The sequence below is a fragment of the Macaca thibetana genome, chromosome 9, assembly GCF_024542745.1.
Source record: "Macaca thibetana thibetana isolate TM-01 chromosome 9, ASM2454274v1, whole genome shotgun sequence".
Classification (NCBI taxonomy): domain Eukaryota; kingdom Metazoa; phylum Chordata; class Mammalia; order Primates; family Cercopithecidae; genus Macaca; species Macaca thibetana.
The window spans coordinates 27,181,007-27,199,722 of NC_065586.1; the positions used below are offsets into that span (position 1 = coordinate 27,181,007).

An 18,716-nucleotide genomic window follows, 5' to 3' on the forward strand; every position below is an offset into this window, starting at 1 on the left:
AACAAAATTTACAAACCAAATGTGGCTTCTCAGTGTAATTTGTTGAAAAGTGCTTGTTCTTGATATTCCTGGGAAACAGTTTAAAATGAATATTGATCAATTGTATTAATAGGTAGAATTCTCTTTTTTTTAATATTATGACTTGATAGTGACAGCCTTTTGGTTCAGCATCTCTTGAGTTTGTAAAACACTTTAATAAGCTTTTTGTTGTAATGCAGAATGACATAAGATGAAAGTGATAACAGGAAGACCATTAGGAACGCATCCACTAACTGTACTACAATTTTTTCAAAGCTGTAAATTTTGGTTCTTGTAAGAAACAAATTAATGGGGTCATAGATGTTTACATTCATGTATTTTCTTTTCTTTTCTTTTTTTTTTTGATATTTTGCCACAGATTCAAATCTAAATACTCTGGTTTTTGGCTAGACCTCATTCATCATTATGAATGGGAAGAGCTGTTATTTTGCTTTAATGGGTATTAAATGGGTTTTCACTTATTACACAGGATATAATTTCATTTCTGTGACAGTATATGTTAATAGGATTGAAATGTGTATGCTTTAAAACAAAACACTTGTTTCTTCCATTTGGATCAGTAGACACTCATTATTAATTGTTGGAGACAATAAAAAACAGACTTGCCTATATTGCTTAGTAATGCTAACTCCTAGCTACGTATCAGAAATATACCATTGCTTCTTTCTTTAATGCTTATTTAACAAATGACTCCTTTTATTTCAGTTTATGATGTCACAAGAAGAGACACATTTGTTAAACTGGATAATTGGTTAAATGAATTGGAAACATACTGTACAAGAAATGACATAGTAAACATGCTAGTTGGAAATAAAATCGATAAGGTAAGAAGGTAGACACTTGGCATTTTGGTTCTGTATTTTGGTAGCCTTTCTTAATCATTGCATTTATGTTTTAGGAAAATCGTGAAGTCGATAGAAATGAAGGCCTGAAATTTGCACGAAAGCATTCCATGTTATTTATAGGTAGGTGTGTGAGTGAGTATCTATCCTTTCATTATTAATGAGGAATTTTTAAATGGAATTTTTGCTAAGTTTATTCCTTTATGAACCATAAAATGTATTTATTGTTCCTAGTTGCCCTGTGTTACAAAATCTAACTATATAACAAGGTTCTTTATTCTTCTTTCTGTAAAATGTATGATCATATTATGTGAAATCATATTTTAAAAAAGTCAAATCATTCCTCACAGGATATAATGGCATTCAGTAAAGTTTGGCACCCAGTGCTAAAGTTGTGCCTTGCTGATCCATATGCTGATACCATCAGCACCACCTGGGAGCTTGTTAGCAGTGCTTCAGCTCAGGCCCTACCCCAGACTTTCTGAATTGGAATCTGCATTTTAACAAGCTCTTCCTATGGTTTATATGCACATTAATTTTTGAGAAACATGGTCCAGCAAGGGTTGCCAAACTACAGCCTGGTCCAAATCTGGCCTCACCATTTGTATTGGTACACAGCCATGTCCATGTGTTTACATGTTGTCTGTGGCTGCTTTTGTGCCATATGGCAGATTTTAGTAGTTACAACAGAGGCCATATGGGCCACGAAGCCTAAATATTTACTATCTGGCCCTTTACAGAAAGAGTTTGCCAACCCCTCATCTAGAAAATTGGATGAGCCATATCAGAATCACCTGGGCCCTGTGCCTTATTACAGGTTTGAAAGGCAGTTTATTAAAAAGCACTCTAGTTGATTCTGATGTGAAGCCAGCTTTAGGAATTACTGATTTAACCATTCCATGGCATTAGAAACTACTAGGAATCTGCAAATGACGTTGAGAGGACTTCATATATAGATAGAAGCAGAGTGGAATTAGTGGAAAGTATTGAGATTTTCAGAAAGGAATTGAGTACTTTTACTTGCTGTATATCCCTGATTTCCATACATTAGTTTACCCAATATTTATTGAACACTCGAGATGTAACAGTGGACAAAACAGACAAACTTTCTGCCCACATGGAGCTTACATTCTAGTAAGGGAGACAGACTTAAATAAGTAAGTAGTGCTATGAAGGAAATAAAACATTATAAGGGGAGAGAGAATGACTGGAGTGGGGACTGATTAGGGAAGGTTCTTAGAGACTGTCCCATTTGAGCAGAAATCCCTCAGGTGAGGATCTAGAGCAAGCTTGTCCAGCCCACGGGCTGCATGTGGCCCAGGAGATGGCTTTGAATGTGACCCAACACAAATTTGTAAACTTTCTTAAAACATGAGATTTTTGTGAGTTATTTTTTTAAGTTCCAGCTATCATTAGTGTTAGTGTATGTTATGTGTGGCCCAAGACTATTCTTCTAATGTGGCCCAGGGAAACCGAAAGACTGGACACTCCTAGTCTAGAGGGAGATCATCTCAGGCTGAGAGAAGAGCGAATATTTCCTGAGGTAGGAACCAGGCTAGTGTGTTAAAGGAACAGGAAGAAAGCGTGTGTACTGGAGCATAGTGTGTGTTAAGGAGAAGGCAGATGGTGAGAGATGCCATTCAAATGGTAAAGAGATGAATTGTGTTCCAGTTGTGGTGGAAAGCAGGGAAGCAGCGTGTGACCTGATACTCTAAAAAGATCCTGTTGTGTAGAAAATGGACTAGGGGAAACAGAAGCAAGAGACTAGTTCTTCTCTTGCGGTGGCTTAGATGAAGGAAGCAGTGGTTTGACTATGTAGCAGTAGAGGGTGGTGGAAAACTGGCAGTTCTGGGAGGTACAGTGAAGGTACAGCTGACAGAATTTGTGGGTGGATTGGGTATGGAGGATAAGAAAAGAGAGCAATCAGGCGGGCATGGTGGCTCATGCCTGTAATCCCAGCACTTTGGGAGGCCGAGGCAGGTGGATTACGAGGTCAGGAGATCGAGACCATCCTGGCTAACATGGTGAAACCTGGTCGCTACTAAAAATACAAAAAATTCACTGGGAGTGGTGGCGGGCGCCTGTAGTCCCAGCTACTGGGGAGGCTGAGGCAGGAGAAGCGCTTGAACCTGGGAGGCATAGCTTGCAGTGAGCAAGATTGGGCCACTGCAGTCCAGCCTGGGTGACAGAGCGAGACTTCGTCTCAAAAAAGAAAAGAAAAAAAAAAAAAAGGAAAAAGAAAAGAGAGCAATCAGAGATAACTCCAGGTTTTAGGCATGAGCAGTGAGGTAGATTGTGCTGCCAATAATTGGGATGTGAAAGATTGAGATAAGAGCAAGTTTACAGTAGGGAAGTGAGAAATCAAGAATTTCACTTTGACATAAGAATGAGACATTTTTCTGATAACCGGTGGACGTGGTGGTCATTGGCATTTAGGTGGCATTTAAGATCACGTGATTAGATTGGTGACTTCAGGAAAGAATGTGGATAGAAAAGGGCTGAAGAAGCCTGGGCAACCTAGTGAGACCTCATCTCCAAATAAAATCAGCTGTGTGTGGTGGCATGTGCCTGTGATTCCAGTTGCTCTGGAGGCTGAGGTGGGAGGATCACTTGAGCCTGGGAGTCCAGGGCTATAGTGGAGCTCCCACTGCACTCCAGCCTAGGTGACAGAGTGAGACCCTGTCTCGGAAACGAAACAAAACGAAACAAAGAAAATGGCAGAAGATTGAACCCTGGGGGACTCCAGCAATTAGAGGTCCACAGAAAGAAGAAGTGCCAGCGAATAAGTCTGCACATGACATGCCAATGAGATAGAGGATTTTCAGGATGTTCAGTGTCCTGGAAGTCAAGGGAACAACTTGTTTAAAAGAAGAAGTGATTAGCAGTATCAAATACCAAAGATGTCAAATCAAATTAGGATGTTGGATTTGACAAGATAAAGGGTGTTGTGGTCTTGGAAAAGAATGATTTCAGTGGAGTGGTGGGAATGAAAGCCTAATTAGAGTAGTTTGAAGAAAGAATGTGAGATAAGAAGGTAGAAACAGCTTATGTGGATAACTCTTTAGAAGAGGTTTCAAAGAGAGTAGAGAAATGGGTGGCTATAAGAAGGGCATGTGGCGTAGAGAGCAAGTTTGTTTTTTAATAGGATGGAAAATAATTTGGCAGACTTTTAGGCTGATTCGTATGATCCAATAGAGAGAGTGTTTGATCCTTCAGTGAATGAGAAGGGGTGGGACTCCAGGAACAAGAGAAGGCGATGGCTTGGATAGCAGCAGGGACAGTTCATCCGTTCTCACAGAAGGGAAGGCAGAGCATGAGGATACATATGCAGGTAACTTGGTAAATTTATTAGTGGGATGATCAGGTAGTTCTTGCCAGATTGCTTCTGATTTTCTCAGCATAATGCAGCTAGATTATTAGCTGTGATAGAGTTTTGAGAGGCAGGAATAAAGTCATCATCTCAGACAGTGAGAAAGATCACCACTAAGGAAATGTAGGGTTGGAAGCAGTGCTGAGTGTCCACTTGAGTTTCATGAGCAAACATTTGCTGTGGGACCAGTTTTCATGGTGGTTTGTCATTTTGTCCAGCTACCTGGAGCTGCCTGATTATTAACAGAATAATCAGGTTAATTCTATAACTTGTATGAATTTCCTTATTTTAAAATAGGAATAATATCTGCCTTGGGAGCAAGTTGTAAGAATTAACTGAAAGCTTAAGGAAAAAACTTTCACATGCTAGTTAAGTAGGGCTTTACAAGTTATACTTCTATCACAGTTTTAAGATTATAAACCAGTATTTTTTTGGTATAAATTTATACACTAGTATTCTTATGGATAGAATTTAAGTAACTCAGTTTTGAGATTTGGAAATTCAGTAGTTATTGACTGTGGGGAAAAATTGCTGATTTGGATCTTAATGTATTATAGGCTGATATTTATGCCCTGATCGTTTCCCAGAAAAACATGAGAATATGACCAGAAAGGAATATACTATGAATGACCTTTTTCCTTGAATTTCAGAGGCAAGTGCAAAAACCTGTGATGGTGTACAATGTGCCTTTGAAGAACTTGTTGAAAAGATCATTCAGACCCCTGGACTGTGGGAAAGTGAGAACCAGAATAAAGGAGTCAAACTGTCACACAGGGAAGAAGGCCAAGGAGGAGGAGCCTGTGGTGGTTATTGTTCTGTGTTATAAACTCTGGGAAATTCCATCTCTTGTGTATTTGATCAGATAGTGACATCTTTCTGTATATAAACTCTTTAACTGCTATTTTAGGGACCTTGCAGTTTGCACATAATTGTTTTATATCATAGCAGTAAATATTTGCAAGAAATCCCACTCATTGACCCCGGGTAAAATGTTATGGTACGCATGCACAGTTTGCAGTCTACAGTTTTTTTATGTAGCACAAAATAGGTGTACCTTTATAAGTACATTCAATTTTATGATTTACATTTATCATGTAATTTTTAAAAAAATCCACCTATCTAGTATATGTTGATACAAAGTCTGCTTTTGCTATTCTTTTTGCTTAAATACTCCTATCATTTTCTGAATTACTTGGTATGTAGAACTCCTAGACCCACGGAGAAGAATAGAGGTATCATCAAACGTGGCAAATTTTCTTTCAGGAATAATAAAGAGCATGATTCCACAGCTTTTCTAGGATGTTTGAGATTCTTTTTTAGTACAAAGCAAAATTCTCATTACAGAATGTAGCCCAGGCCAATTTATAACTAAATCTCTATTTGTTCTGATGATGCTTCTAAAACAGCATTGATAGGTTAAAGAAGCTTGGTACTTTTAATTTACTTCAATGATTAGCTCAGTTGCTTAACTGGAGTTTTAAGCCTGTGATATGTACATTGGATTCATGACTCTGTGCAGCATTTTTAGTTATGTGGTGTTTGGCAGAATGACAATAAGGTTTTCCCCCATTTTGGTTTCAGGAGGACATGAATAGTGTGTTTATTGTGACTCCTCGTACTAACCACTTTTAAAACCAACATCTTTTTTCATAAATGTTGGTAGTATTTGTCCAGGTACCTCAATTGTAGCTTGTGTAATGTTGATGAATATCTGTATCTTATGGCTTCCATAATGGCTAGTTGACGTTGAAAAACCTATTTCTGTGTTTTGAGGAGTGGGGAAGAAAAACACTGAGTGAAAATTTGAGAAAGGCATATTACTTTCAGATTCTGATGTGTGAGGGAAAATACTGTCACAATGAAAATCTTGACAATTTACTTAACAAGTAACCAATAGTTCATCAAAACCAACTTGTACAGACTAATACATCTTTTTCATAGTATTCAGTTTTCTCACCTCTTGCTATTGTATATTGTAGATTTTTTTCACTCATGTGTTATTTAATTTACACTGATCTCTGCTATTTTAACCCCCCAAATAAGTTATTTGTCCTTTAAGGTTGGTTACTATAATACCCCTTAGTAAGATTCCAGTATTAATTTCTGGGCAGTTTGTTCTCTGTATACGATTGCAAATGATAAGCATTTTTGTGAGTGACCACCTTTGCAATATGTTTGTTAATTTACTTCATGTTGGGTTCTTTCTGAAATGTACATCTTTACATATAAAAACCTCACATTTATTTGATTTACACTTCCTAGTCTACATTACATGTGGTTGAAGGTTTTATACATTCTATATGCTTTTACTAAATATACAAGATTTACTACTAGAAATTTGGAGAAAGAACACTAACACAGGTACTTGTGATTTGTTCATGTTATATTAAAACTTGAGATTTGTGTATTTATGTAGAGTCTGTATTGACAAGACTGTTGTTTTTTGCTCCTTGAGCTATATAATCATCTGTGTATTGGATTGTTGTCTTGATTTGGTCTAAATTTGAATATATACAAGTTACTTGAATATAACAAAAATGAATTTTGTTTGATAGATTTATATTGTAACCTTTTTCTAGTTCTTGAATAAATATAGCCTACCTTCCCTAGATGCATTTGTGCAGGAAGTATATACATTTCCCTATTACTCTCATCAGCTGAGGAATATGTACTATGGTGTTACTGATATTATGTGGCTTTCATTTTATTATTTTGTTGCACGCTTAGTGTTTTGTAGTGGAGGTTTTGTAAGTGACAACAGTTGTAATATCTAAAGTCAGGCACCTAGTAGCAGGGTTTTGTTAATTCTTTTCAGAATCATTGAAGCAGTCTTAAAGGGTCTTTTGCAGATGGTACAAATTAGAGCAATTAGAATGTAGTATTTTGAGTTCTGGGAGTACTGAGATTGACCCAAACAAATAAAGAACTATTCAATTTCTGAGTAACAGTTAACATTTATTGAAAGCTTCCTTGGTGCCAGGTGCCATTCTAAGTGCTGAATTATCTCATTAAACCTCACAGCAACCTTAATAGATTATCCTATTATGCCCATTTTAAAGGTGAGGACAACACTATGTAGGTATGTTGGGTAACCCCCAAAGATCACATAGCTACTCGGTCATTGAGCTGGATTCCAGTCATGGCATTTTTACGCCTGAGCCCATATTCTTCACCATCACTCGTTTTACAATGGGTGGTTACCAGCTTTTTGTAACACAACTGAGTTAAGGCAGGTCCACTATTTCTTTATCACTCTTTTGTTATATGTAATAGAAGTATTTCAGACTTTTTGGTTATAGAGTAAATCCCATACTCATAAGTAAACCTACCTCATAAGTCATGTGACATAAAAGTTAAGGTAGTGGAGTAGGTGATCTTATTTCTTTCATCTGCTCAGAGTGGAATGAAAATCCTGACTTAGAAAAGGTGCAAAGTTAGGGACTTATGGTACATTCACTTTCTATGTGAGAACAGAAAGTATGGAAACAGTAATTTGCTCAAAACTGAAATCTGGGGGTGATGTTTTCATTTCATGTATTTGATGGCCATCCACAAACTCATACTTGGTGTTGACATTCTAGTTGAGTGTTGTGGAAATAGACTTGATTTTGATTCATCGTAGTTTGCATAGTCAAGAAATAGACATGATTCTCTACTAAGGGTGGGACTAGCACCATAGCTCATGAAAGAATCCTTCTTACACCAGTACTTGTTCTGCCTGTGAGTTGGCACAGACTTACGCAATATTCATAGTCTATCTTTAAGTACAACTTAATGCATATTTTTTCTGTGTATTTTTTTCAAATGAACTCAACAATTCTTCATGTATTACAGATCAGAGATCCTCTCCATATTCAAGCATTATGCTTCTATTTCTTGGAGGTACATTTCACCAGTAATACTTAGGAAGTTATTTTGTCTTTCCTGTATTTCCCTAGTTAGGTGTAGGAGTAAAAACATTATTCAGTTTTCAGAAGACATTGTTCTGACTCTGACCCTGCCTTGTATACTCGACTATATAGACTTCACCCTGGGTTTTGCCTAAACTATTGAAAGACGAGAATAAATAGACATAGATAGGCTAGCTAAGTCAAGACTAGGGACTAAGGAATATAGACTCACCCAGGTTTTTTTTTTGTTTTTTTTTTTTTTTGATTTTTCTCTCCCCAAATGGGAACATCTATCATGCTGGAGGACTGCTGTGATGGGGCTTTACATTTTACTGTTTTGTTGCTAGCTTACTGTTTCATATTTAGGAATCAGTCATGTTTCTGATTGTGGTATAAAGTTTGCTTAAGTGCCCCATAGTTAAAGCTATTCCATGTACGCAAACACACACACATATTTTGAATAGTCATGTGAGTGCCTGTTCTCAGTCTTGCCCCCTTTACCATTCCTCATACATATACAAGTTATTTATTGTTTATTTTTTTCCTCTTTTTTGACCGGAGAAGCAACAAATTACATAGTTTTATTTGTGTTTCTTTGATTACTAGTGAGCTTGAGTACTTTTAATATTTTATTGGATATGTTTGTGACCGACTTTAATTTCTTGTTCGTGTGTGCTGTGGCTGCCCAATCCAGCACCTACTTCCTTCTCTCACCATACCCCCCCCCAACCCCTGCAAAGAATCATGCATGTGGTTTGGGTGGCATTGTCACACCCTCGGCTTTCTAGATTAACCCAGTTACCTTTAAGCAGTGCCCCACTTCCCAGTAGCAATGGTTCAGGGGTAGGCACCTGACCCAGACCAGACTACTGAGATAAAGATGTTTGCCTAGGCTTTTTCAGGAGCTATTGAAGACATCTCCTTGGAGATAGTGTGCTGGGAGGAGTCACATTCTGAACTTGCTGCAGCTCATTTTTCTAATATAAAGGAACCAGCCTGAGGCAGTACCAAGAGAATGAGAGGGAGTCTGTTGGAGCCCTTGGGGACTTCTGGATCAAATTGGACCTGAATTGAGATCTATTTCTCAACTTTCACTTATGTGAGCCAATAAATTCCTTTTTTGTTGAAGGCAATTTGACTTGGATTTTCTTTTTTCTTGCAACCAAATATATGTTGTGTGAGAATGTGTGTGTTTTTCTTATTTACAGAGGTACTTGTACATCAGGTTAGTTACATCAATAATAGATTGATTATTTGCATAAGAAAGAAAAAAGTAAACCACTTGAAAAGCCACTACTCTTAAATAACTATTAACATTTTAGTGAGATTCCTTTTACATATTTCTTTGTGGATATATACATAGAAAACTGTAAATGAGTTAACTTCATACATGCTATTTTAAGGACCTCTTGATTTATATGATGTGGTTTCTTTTCATTTCCTCTGTCACCCGAGCACGCCCTCTCATTCCTCTCCTCCCTGAGGTATCTGTTGCATCCTAGCACATGTGCTCTTTCTGCATTTCTCGATGTTTATATTCATATGCAAATACATATAGATACATATATATTTATATATAGTTACAATTTTCTTTACATTTAAATATATATTATAAATTGGAACCATCTGTATATTCATCTCTGCATGTTGTTTTTCTTTGTTTTTTTCTTTATTTTTTAGAGACAGGCATTCGCTGTCTCCCAGGCAGGAGTGCAGTGGCATGATCACAGCTCACTGCAGCCTCGACCTTCCAGACCCAAATGATGTTCTCACCTCAGCTTCCCGAGTAGCTGGACTACAGTGTGCACCACCATGCCTGGATAATTTTTTTAAACATCTTTTTGTACAGACAAGGTCTCCCTGTGTTGCCCAGGCTGGTCTCGAGCTCCTGGGCTTAAGCTATCCTGCCTTGGCCTCCTAAAGTGCTGGGATTACAGGCATGAGTCACTGCGCCTGGCTGCCTTTCTTTCCTAACAGTAGATTGTGAAAATCCCTCCAAGCCAATTTCTGTACATCTAAGATCCATTTCAGTGATGGTACAGTATTAAAATTCGAATGTGTCGGATACCACAATTTGTTCAACTATTCCTCTAGTAATGGGCAATTATCTTGTTTCTATTTTTTTGCTACTGTAGATAGTACCATGATAAATATCCTTGTAAATATTTCCTTTTGTTAGATATCTATGAGTTGGATCCATAGATCAGACAATGCATTTTTTAAGTGTTGACATATTTTGTCAATAGCTTCCCAAAGTCTATAATCTTTTACATTTCCACTAGTGTAATACCTATGAACATACCACTTTCCCTCTTTCCTACATTCCCCATCAGCCCTGAGGTGTTACCACGTTTTAGTTACTTCGATACTTATAAGGTGTAATTTTTTTTCAACTTTTATTTTAGAGTCAGGAGTACCTATACATGTTTGTTATAAAGGTATATTGTGTGATGCTGAGGTTTGGAATACAAATGAATCTTTCCCAGATAGTGAGTGTATATATATATTTTTGAGATAGAGTCTGACTCTGTCACCCAGGCTGGAGTGCAGTGGCATGATCTCAGCTTACTGCAACCTCTGCATCCCGGGTTCAAACGATTCTTCTGCCTCAGCCCCCCGAGTAGCTGGGATTACAGGCATGTGCCACTATGCCTGACTAATTTTTATATTTTTAGTAGAGATGGGGTTTCACCATGTTGGCCAGGCTAATCTTGAACTCCTGACCTCAGGTGATCCGCCCCCCCTCGGCCTCCCAAAGTGCTGGGATTATAAGCAGGTGTAACTTCTGAGGTGTAACTTAGTTTGCATTTTCTGCAGTCGTTTTCATGTTTGTGGGCTTTTTTTTGAAGTGATTATTTATATCCTTTGCCAGTTTTTCTGTTCAGTTTTTTTGTGGTTTTATTATATGAGTTCTTTGTATACTACAGATATTAATCCAAATGTGTATGTTATAAGGATTTTTTTTCTAACAGCCTTTTAAAATTTTGTTTATGCTATATTTTCCTTACAATTTTTTAAAAAATGTTTTATCACTTCTGGGCTCCTCAACTCTTAGATTTGACATAGTTTCCTTAACCTCCTCTGAGATTTTTATTTTATTTTTTCTTTTAAAATCTTGAATAATTTGAAATTCACTTGTTTATGGCACAAGATAAGGAGCCATCTCATTCTTCTTCATACATGTAGCCTGTTGTTCTGCACAAAACATGAAATAAACCTGCCTTTTCCTACTGAGCCGAAGTACCGCTATTGCCCTAGATGAAATTCCCATAAGTACTGTAATCTACTTTGACCTTCTATTTTAGGGGCTCTTAACCTTGAAAAGTAATGTATTTTAGTATAATTGGTTTTTCTTTAATTCTGTGTATTTTATGTTTTAAAAAACCTTCTTAAAATAGCTCTGCAGGTTTCATCAGACTGCCACAGGGGTTTGGTAAAGCAAAAGTCTTGATGGTGGCTTTAGATAACAGAAAACATAGTATATGGCTTGTAAGGCACATTCTTCTATGTGCTTATATTTTTTTCTTCACATGTGAATCTTCAAATGATCCCTTACCCATTTTTCCTTTTGGTAGGTCCTTTAAAAAATATTCATATGAAGGAGGTTTATATGGTTACTAATCTTTTCTCATTAATATTTATTGCTGACATCTTCACCCAGTGACTTGTCTTTTGAATTTGCTTGAAGTTTTACATCCTTAAAAGTTTTAAAAACCAAAAATTTAATTCTTAATTAGTTTTTAGAATTCTAATTGGGATCACATGATATTCCTGCATTCATTGTGAGAAAACTGATAATTTAGTTACAAGACTTGCCATGAGGATACATGGGGTATCTTTCTGTATTCAGATTCTATAATGTTTTTAGTAGTTTATGGTTTTCTTCACATAGGACCTATACCTTCTTTATTAAAGTTATTCCTATGAATTTCATTTTGTCAGTGTGAATGGAACATAGGTTTTCTTCGTTTCAGAAATCTGTGTAGTTGTCACTAATAAAAGCTATAGACTTTTCTAAGTTTATTGAGACACCTAATTAATTTCTTTCATTTGGTACTTAGGTTTAACTAGGATTTCTTTCATTTTCTAGGCAAAAATAGGAAAAATGTAATTTGTAATTTTTCAGTGTTTATTGCCTTAGATGAAATTCCCATAAGTATTGTAATCTACTTTGATTATATAAGGCTATGTCTTGATCGGTTTTAATAAATACATGCACTTGTATAAATACTATCACAATCAAGGCCGGGTGTGGCTCATGGCTGTAATCCCAGCACTTTGGGAGACTGAGGCAGGAAGATTGCTTGAACCCAAGAGTTCAAGACAAGCTTGGGCAACATAATAGGATCTCTTCTCTACAAAAAACTTAAAAAAAAAAAAATAGCCAGGCATATTGTGGTGCAGCTATGGTTTCCACTACTCCAGAGGCTGAGGTGGGAGGATCATTTGAGCAATCCAGGTCAAGGCTGCAGTGAGCCGTGATTGTGCCACTGCACTCCAGCCTGGCAAGAGTGAGACCCTTCCTCCCCACTCCCAAAAGAACCACTATCAGTTAAGATACAGAATATTCACATTACCAGAAAATTTCCTTGTGGTTATGTTTGGACTCCTTCCTCCCACCTCTACTATACCTGACACTGATCAGGGCTTTCGTGGCCACCCCAAGGCAGGTTGGCTCTCATCACTCTGCAGTCTCTACCTACGTGTTCTAGACTTCCTTTTTCTCTTCCTTTATTTATTAGAGGCCTCTATCTTGCATAAATCTGTAGAAATATATCATAGGATAATATTCTTCGCTGCCTTCACTATTTTGTTTTTACTTAGGATCTCACCCTGTTGCCCAGGCTGGAGTGCAGTGCTGCCGTCATAGCTCACTACAGCTTCCTGGGCTCATGCAATCATCCCATCTCAACCTCCCAAGTAGTGGGGACTACAGGTAGGCACTACCATGCCCTGCAAATTTTCTACTTTTTGGAGAGAGAGAGTCTCTATGTTGCCCGGGCTGGTCTTGACCTCCTGGGCGCAGGTGATCCTTCTGCCTCAGCCCTTTACTATTAAGATTTGTTCTTGGCCGGGCATAGTGGTTCACGCCTGTAATTCCAGCACTTTGAGAGGCCAAGGTGGGCAGTTCACTTGAGGTCAGGAGTCCGAGAGCATTCTGACCAACACGGTGAAACCCCGTCTCTACTAAAAATGCAAAAATGAGCCAAGCATGCTGGTGGTCGCCTGTAGTCCCAGCTACTCAGGAGGCAGGAGAATCACTTGAACCAGGAGGCAGAGGTTGTAATGAGCCGAGATTGTGCCACTGCACTCCAGCCTGGGCGACAGAGCAAGACTCCATCACAAAAACAACAACAACAAAGATTTGTTCTTTTCCTTAATTTTTTTCTTTTCTTTTCTTTCTTTCTTTTTTTTTTTTTTTTTTTTTTTTGAGATAGAGTCTCGTTCTGTTGCCCAGGCTGGAGCGCAGTGGCGCAATCTCGGCTCACTGCAAGCTCCGCCTCCCGGGTTCACGCCATTCTTCTGCCTCAGCCTCCCAAGTAGCTGGGACTACAGGTGCCCCCCACCAGTCCTGGCTAATTTTTTGTATTTTTAGTAGAGACGGGATTTCACCACGTTAGCCAGGATGGTCTCGATCTCCTGACCTCGTGATCCGCCCGCCTCGGCCTCCCAAAGTTCTTTAATGTTTAAAATATATTTTTAACATATTCTCAGGGAGGGCATAAGAACCAACTCCTGTCCTTGTCTGAGACAGAGCATTTGTTCTTGGCCGGATGCAATGGTTCAGAGCAGTCATTTGGCTGTTTTGTTTTTGTTTTGTGGAGATGAGGATTTCACTGTGTTGCTCAGGTTGGTCTTGAACTCCCGAGCTCAAGTGATCCACTGCCTTGGCCTCCCAAAGTGCTAGGATTACAGATGTGAGCCACTGCACCTGGCCAATCATTTGTTTTTTAACTCTTAATTATTTCACTTTTGTGCAGATGACATTGTTAATCCTTTATGTCTTCTGTATTTCCCTTTTAGTCAAGAAGGCATCCCCATCCCAAGGTTATACAGCCATTCTCAAACATTTTTTTCCTACTATTTTCATAGTTTTGTTGTTTGCTTATTTGTCTTTATATTTTATTATGTAATCCATCTGGAATTTATTTGTGTTTATGGTGTTTTTATGATGTTTATTTTATTCCAGGCAGATAGTAAACTTTGCCAACACAATTTAATAAATCTTTTCTCCCCTGAATAGAAATTCCATAACTTGTTGATTTATTCAGTAAAGATTTATTTCAGACTTCCTATTTGCCAGGCACGGTTCTAAGTCCTAGGGATAGAGTGGTGAATAAATCAGAGTCAATGTCCTCATGTTAGTTTATGTAGCAGGATGGAAAAGAGAGTAAACAGATGAATTACATGATTTTGAAATAAGAGTGGGAAGAAAATAGACCACACTGACTGGATAAAAAGTGTATCGGTCTCAAGCAAGTCCTCTCTGGGCAAGTGACATTTGAGCAGAGACTCTAGTCAACAAGAAAAAAGATGTTGCTACACATACGCATATGTGTGGGAGAAGAGAGTTTACTGGAGAGGAACTGGCAAGTGTGAAAGGGCCTGAGCAGATCCTGCTTGGTGAGTTCAGGGAATAACAAGGCCAGTGTTTATGTAGCATAGAAAGTGAGCAGGGAGGTGTTAGAAGGAAGCAGGAGTCAAACCATGTAAGACTTTGTAGATCCTGGTGGAGTTTGGATGTTATGCTGAGTGTGATGGGAAACCACTGAAGAGCTTTAAATACAGAAGTTACAAACAACAGCACAACAAATGATCCCATTAAAAAGTGGGCAAAGGATCTGAGTAAACTTTTCTCAAAAGAAGACATACAAATGGCCAATAGGTATAAGAAAAGGTAATGCTCAACATCACTAATCATCAGGGAAATGCAAATCAAAGCCATAATGAGATACTATTTCACACCTTTTAGAATGGCAATTATCAAGAAGACAAAAATAAATGCAGAGAAAAGGGAACTCTTATACACTGTTGGTGGCAATGTAAATTAGCACAGCCACCATGGAATGGAGGTTTCTCAAAAAAACTAAAAATAGAACTACCATTTGATCCAGCAATTCCACCACTGGGTATTTCTTCAAAGGAAAAGAAATCAGTCTATGAAAGGAATATCTGCATTCCAATGTTTATTGCAGCACTATTCACAATAGCCAAAATATGGAATCAACCTAAGTGTCTATCAGTGGATGAATGGACAAAGAAAGAGGAATATTATTAGACCATAAAAAAGAATGAAATCATTTGCAGCAACATGGTTAGAACTGGAGGTTATTATGTTAAGTGAAATAAGCCAGGCACAGAAAGACAAATATTGAATGTTCTCACTCATATGTGGGAGCTAAAAAAGTTGATCTAACAGAGGTAGAGAGTAGAATGATAGTTACCAGAGGCTGGAAAGGGAAGGTGGGCAAGAGGATGAAGAGAAGTTGGTTAAGGGTTACAAAAATACAGATAGAAGAAATAATTTCTAATGTTCAATAGCACAGTAGGGTGACTGTAGTTAACACTATATTGTATATTTCAAGATAGCTAGAAGAGGGGATTTTGAATGTTCTCACCATAAAGAAATGATAAATGCTTGAGGTGATGGGTAGCCTGAATAATCAAATAACTTGATTATTACACATTTTATACATGTATGAAAATATCATTTGTATTCCACAAATACAAACAAAAATTATGTACCAATAAAAAAGTTGTCACCACAGAAAAATAAGTACATGAAGTGGTGGATATGTTAACTAGCTTGACTAAGAAAAAATAGAGGAGTTGTATTATTTAGGATTGGGTTTGGATGTATATTAACTGAAAATTCAGAATAATAATTGTTTAAATGTGCAATGGTTTGTTTTCTTATACCAGAGAAGTCCAAAAATGATCATTCAGGACTGTTGAGAGTGACTCTATTGGCCATTTCTATTCATCCTCAAGACTACCTTATGGTCCAAAGTGGCTGCAGGGTGGGAGAGCTCTGTTTATCACATCCATATTCCAGGCAGCAGGAAAGAGAGGAAGACAAAAGGGCACACTCCCTACTGAGTCAGTTGTCTTTTGGGGGAACTTCCTGAAGATATACATAATACTGTTCCCATTTATTTCACTGGCTGGATGTAATCTCCTGGCCACACCTAACAAGCTAGAAAATGCAGTCTAGGTTAGGCACATTGCTGTCTCCAATGGCAGTAAGGAAGTAAGGAAGAAGTGTTAGGTGGTTATTGGGAAGATAATTAGCCAACTTTGCCATAGAAGTAATGTGATCTGATACTTGTTTCAAAAAATTTGCTAAACTGGTATTTGGGAGCAAGTGTGAAAGCAGATCTATGAGGAGGGTGTTGCTTAAATCTAATAAAGGTATGATGGTGGATTGGACTAAGGGTTGTAGTGAGAAGTGTCAGATCCAAGATGTATTCTGAAGGTAAATACAATAAGACCTGCTAATAGATTGGATGAGGAAAAGAGAGGAATCAAAGGATGATTCCTGGGTGTTTAGCATTAGCAACTGGGTAACGGTGCTCCATTATAAGGTGGGAAATATGGAGGGAGAAACAGATGTGGGGAAAAATTATTTTGCACTTATTAAATTTGAGTTGCCTGTTGGATATCCAAGTGGAAATTTTGAATATAGGTTTTTTTGTTTTGTATTTATTTATTTTTGAGATGGAGTTTTCGCTCTTCCTTGCCCAGGCTGGAGTACAATGGCACAATCTCAACTCACCACAACCTCCGCCTCCCAGGTTCAAGCGATTGTCCTGCCTCAGTCTCCTGAGTAGCCGAGTGGCTGGGATTACAGGCATGCGCCACCACGCCCGGCTAATTTTTGTATTTTTAGTAGAGACAGGGTTTCTCTATGTTGGTCGGGCTGGTCTCGAACTCCCGACCTCAGGTGATCCGTCTACCTCGGCCTCCCAAAGTGCTGGGATTACAGGCGTGAGCCGCTGCGCCCGGCCTTGAATAGATATTTGAATATAAGAGTATAAGAGTCTGGGGCTTAGGAGATAATAGAGATCTGGAAATATATATTTGAGGATTATTAGCACATAGATGAAATTTAAAGCCATAGACACATGAGATATATAAGAGATCACCAAGGGAAGAATATATCTATAAAATAGATAGATAATAAGAAAGTGCTAAGTAATCCTAGAACCCTTTGCTGTTTAGACAGTAGAAGAAAGAGTCAGCAAAGGAGACTGGGAAGTTGCCAGAAAAATCCGGGGTGTGTGGCATCCTAGAAGTCAGTAAAAAAAAAAAAGGTTTCAAGAAGAAGCGAACAATCAATACTAATAATAGCTAACATTTATGGAATTGTTATGGTGTGCTAGACAATGTCTAAGTGCTTTATACATATTAAATCACAGAATCCTTCCACGACCCTATAATACAGTGTTAGAGTAGTATGATCATCATCCTTTACAAATGAGGAAACCTTGGCACAGGGAGGTAAGTAACTTGCCCATATATTCACAGTTGGTTGAAGACCAGATTCTTGTCCTCTGGTGTAAGGTGCTTTTAGACACTATCCCCTGCTGCTGAGCTGAGACATATAGGAAAAGGGAATTCACATTTGGATTTGGTAATATGGAGGTCACTGGTGACTTTGACAGATTTCAGAGGTGGGTGAGATGAAAGCCTAGAAAGAGTGGTAAAGGAAGATAGGGAAAGAAGCAAATGGAGGCAGAGAGAATAGACATTTTGCTGGAATAGAGTCCTAGCTGGAAGTGAGGAGAGGGTAAGTGGGCCTAGGAAGAGAGAAAATGGGAGATGTTACAGAATACTTTTGTGTTGATGGGAATGAGACAGTGAGGTAGGTGGCAGGACTTTACTCTGGACCAGATGAAGACTGGCTGTATGGAAGAGGTGAAAGCACCTCTCCATAAGACGCATCCACCAGTGCCATGTCAGTTCACCATTGCCATGGCAACACTCAGAAGTTACCACCGTTTTTCTAGAAATTTCTAAATAACTTGTCCATTAATTTGCGTGTGATTTAAAGCTGGTATAAATATGACTGCAGAACTGCCCCTGGGCTGCTGCTCTGGGTGCACTGCTGATGGGTAGCCCCGTTCCACAAGGAGCAGTCCCTCCGCTGCTGCCATGCACTGCTGTTTCAATGAAAGTTATGTCCAGCATCACTGGCTTGCTGTTAAATTCTTTTCTGGGCAAAGTCAAGAGGTCCCCTGGGCTAACCCCCCATTTGGGGGGTCACCTGCCCTACATCAGAAATGATCTACTAGAAAGAAAATAACAGTCATGAAAAGGGAAACTGGTAGCAACAACGCTCTTGAGTAGGTAAGGAAAGGGATCTACTTCTTGAGTGGAGACAGTGACCTCAGACAGGAGCAGAGGTAGTGCAGTCCTCATATCAGATGACAAGACTGTGGGGGAGCACAGATATGGACAGACTTGCAGGTTTGGGGTAGGAGGATGTGAGAGTTCTCTTCTGATTGCTTCTGTGTTATTCATGTAAAAAGCAAGATCATCACTAGGGTAAATGGAAGAGAGGATTTGAGAAAA

The 18,716-nt window shown here is 38.4% G+C and overlaps 1 protein-coding gene across 1 annotated transcript in view; it reads left to right on the top strand.

Moving 5' to 3' along the window:
• The window catches only part of RAB18 (RAB18, member RAS oncogene family), a 539,744-nt gene extending 532,552 nt beyond the window's left edge, over nucleotides 1-7,192 (top strand). Inside the window, exons 7-9 of the mRNA XM_050804552.1 lie at nucleotides 745-863; nucleotides 938-1,004; nucleotides 4,902-7,192. Coding sequence (XP_050660509.1) covers nucleotides 745-863; nucleotides 938-1,004; nucleotides 4,902-5,077 — 362 coding nt within the window. The 3' untranslated portion in view covers nucleotides 5,078-7,192. The remainder of the gene's footprint in view (nucleotides 1-744; nucleotides 864-937; nucleotides 1,005-4,901) is intronic.
• The last annotated feature ends 11,524 nt before the right edge of the window (nucleotides 7,193-18,716 follow it).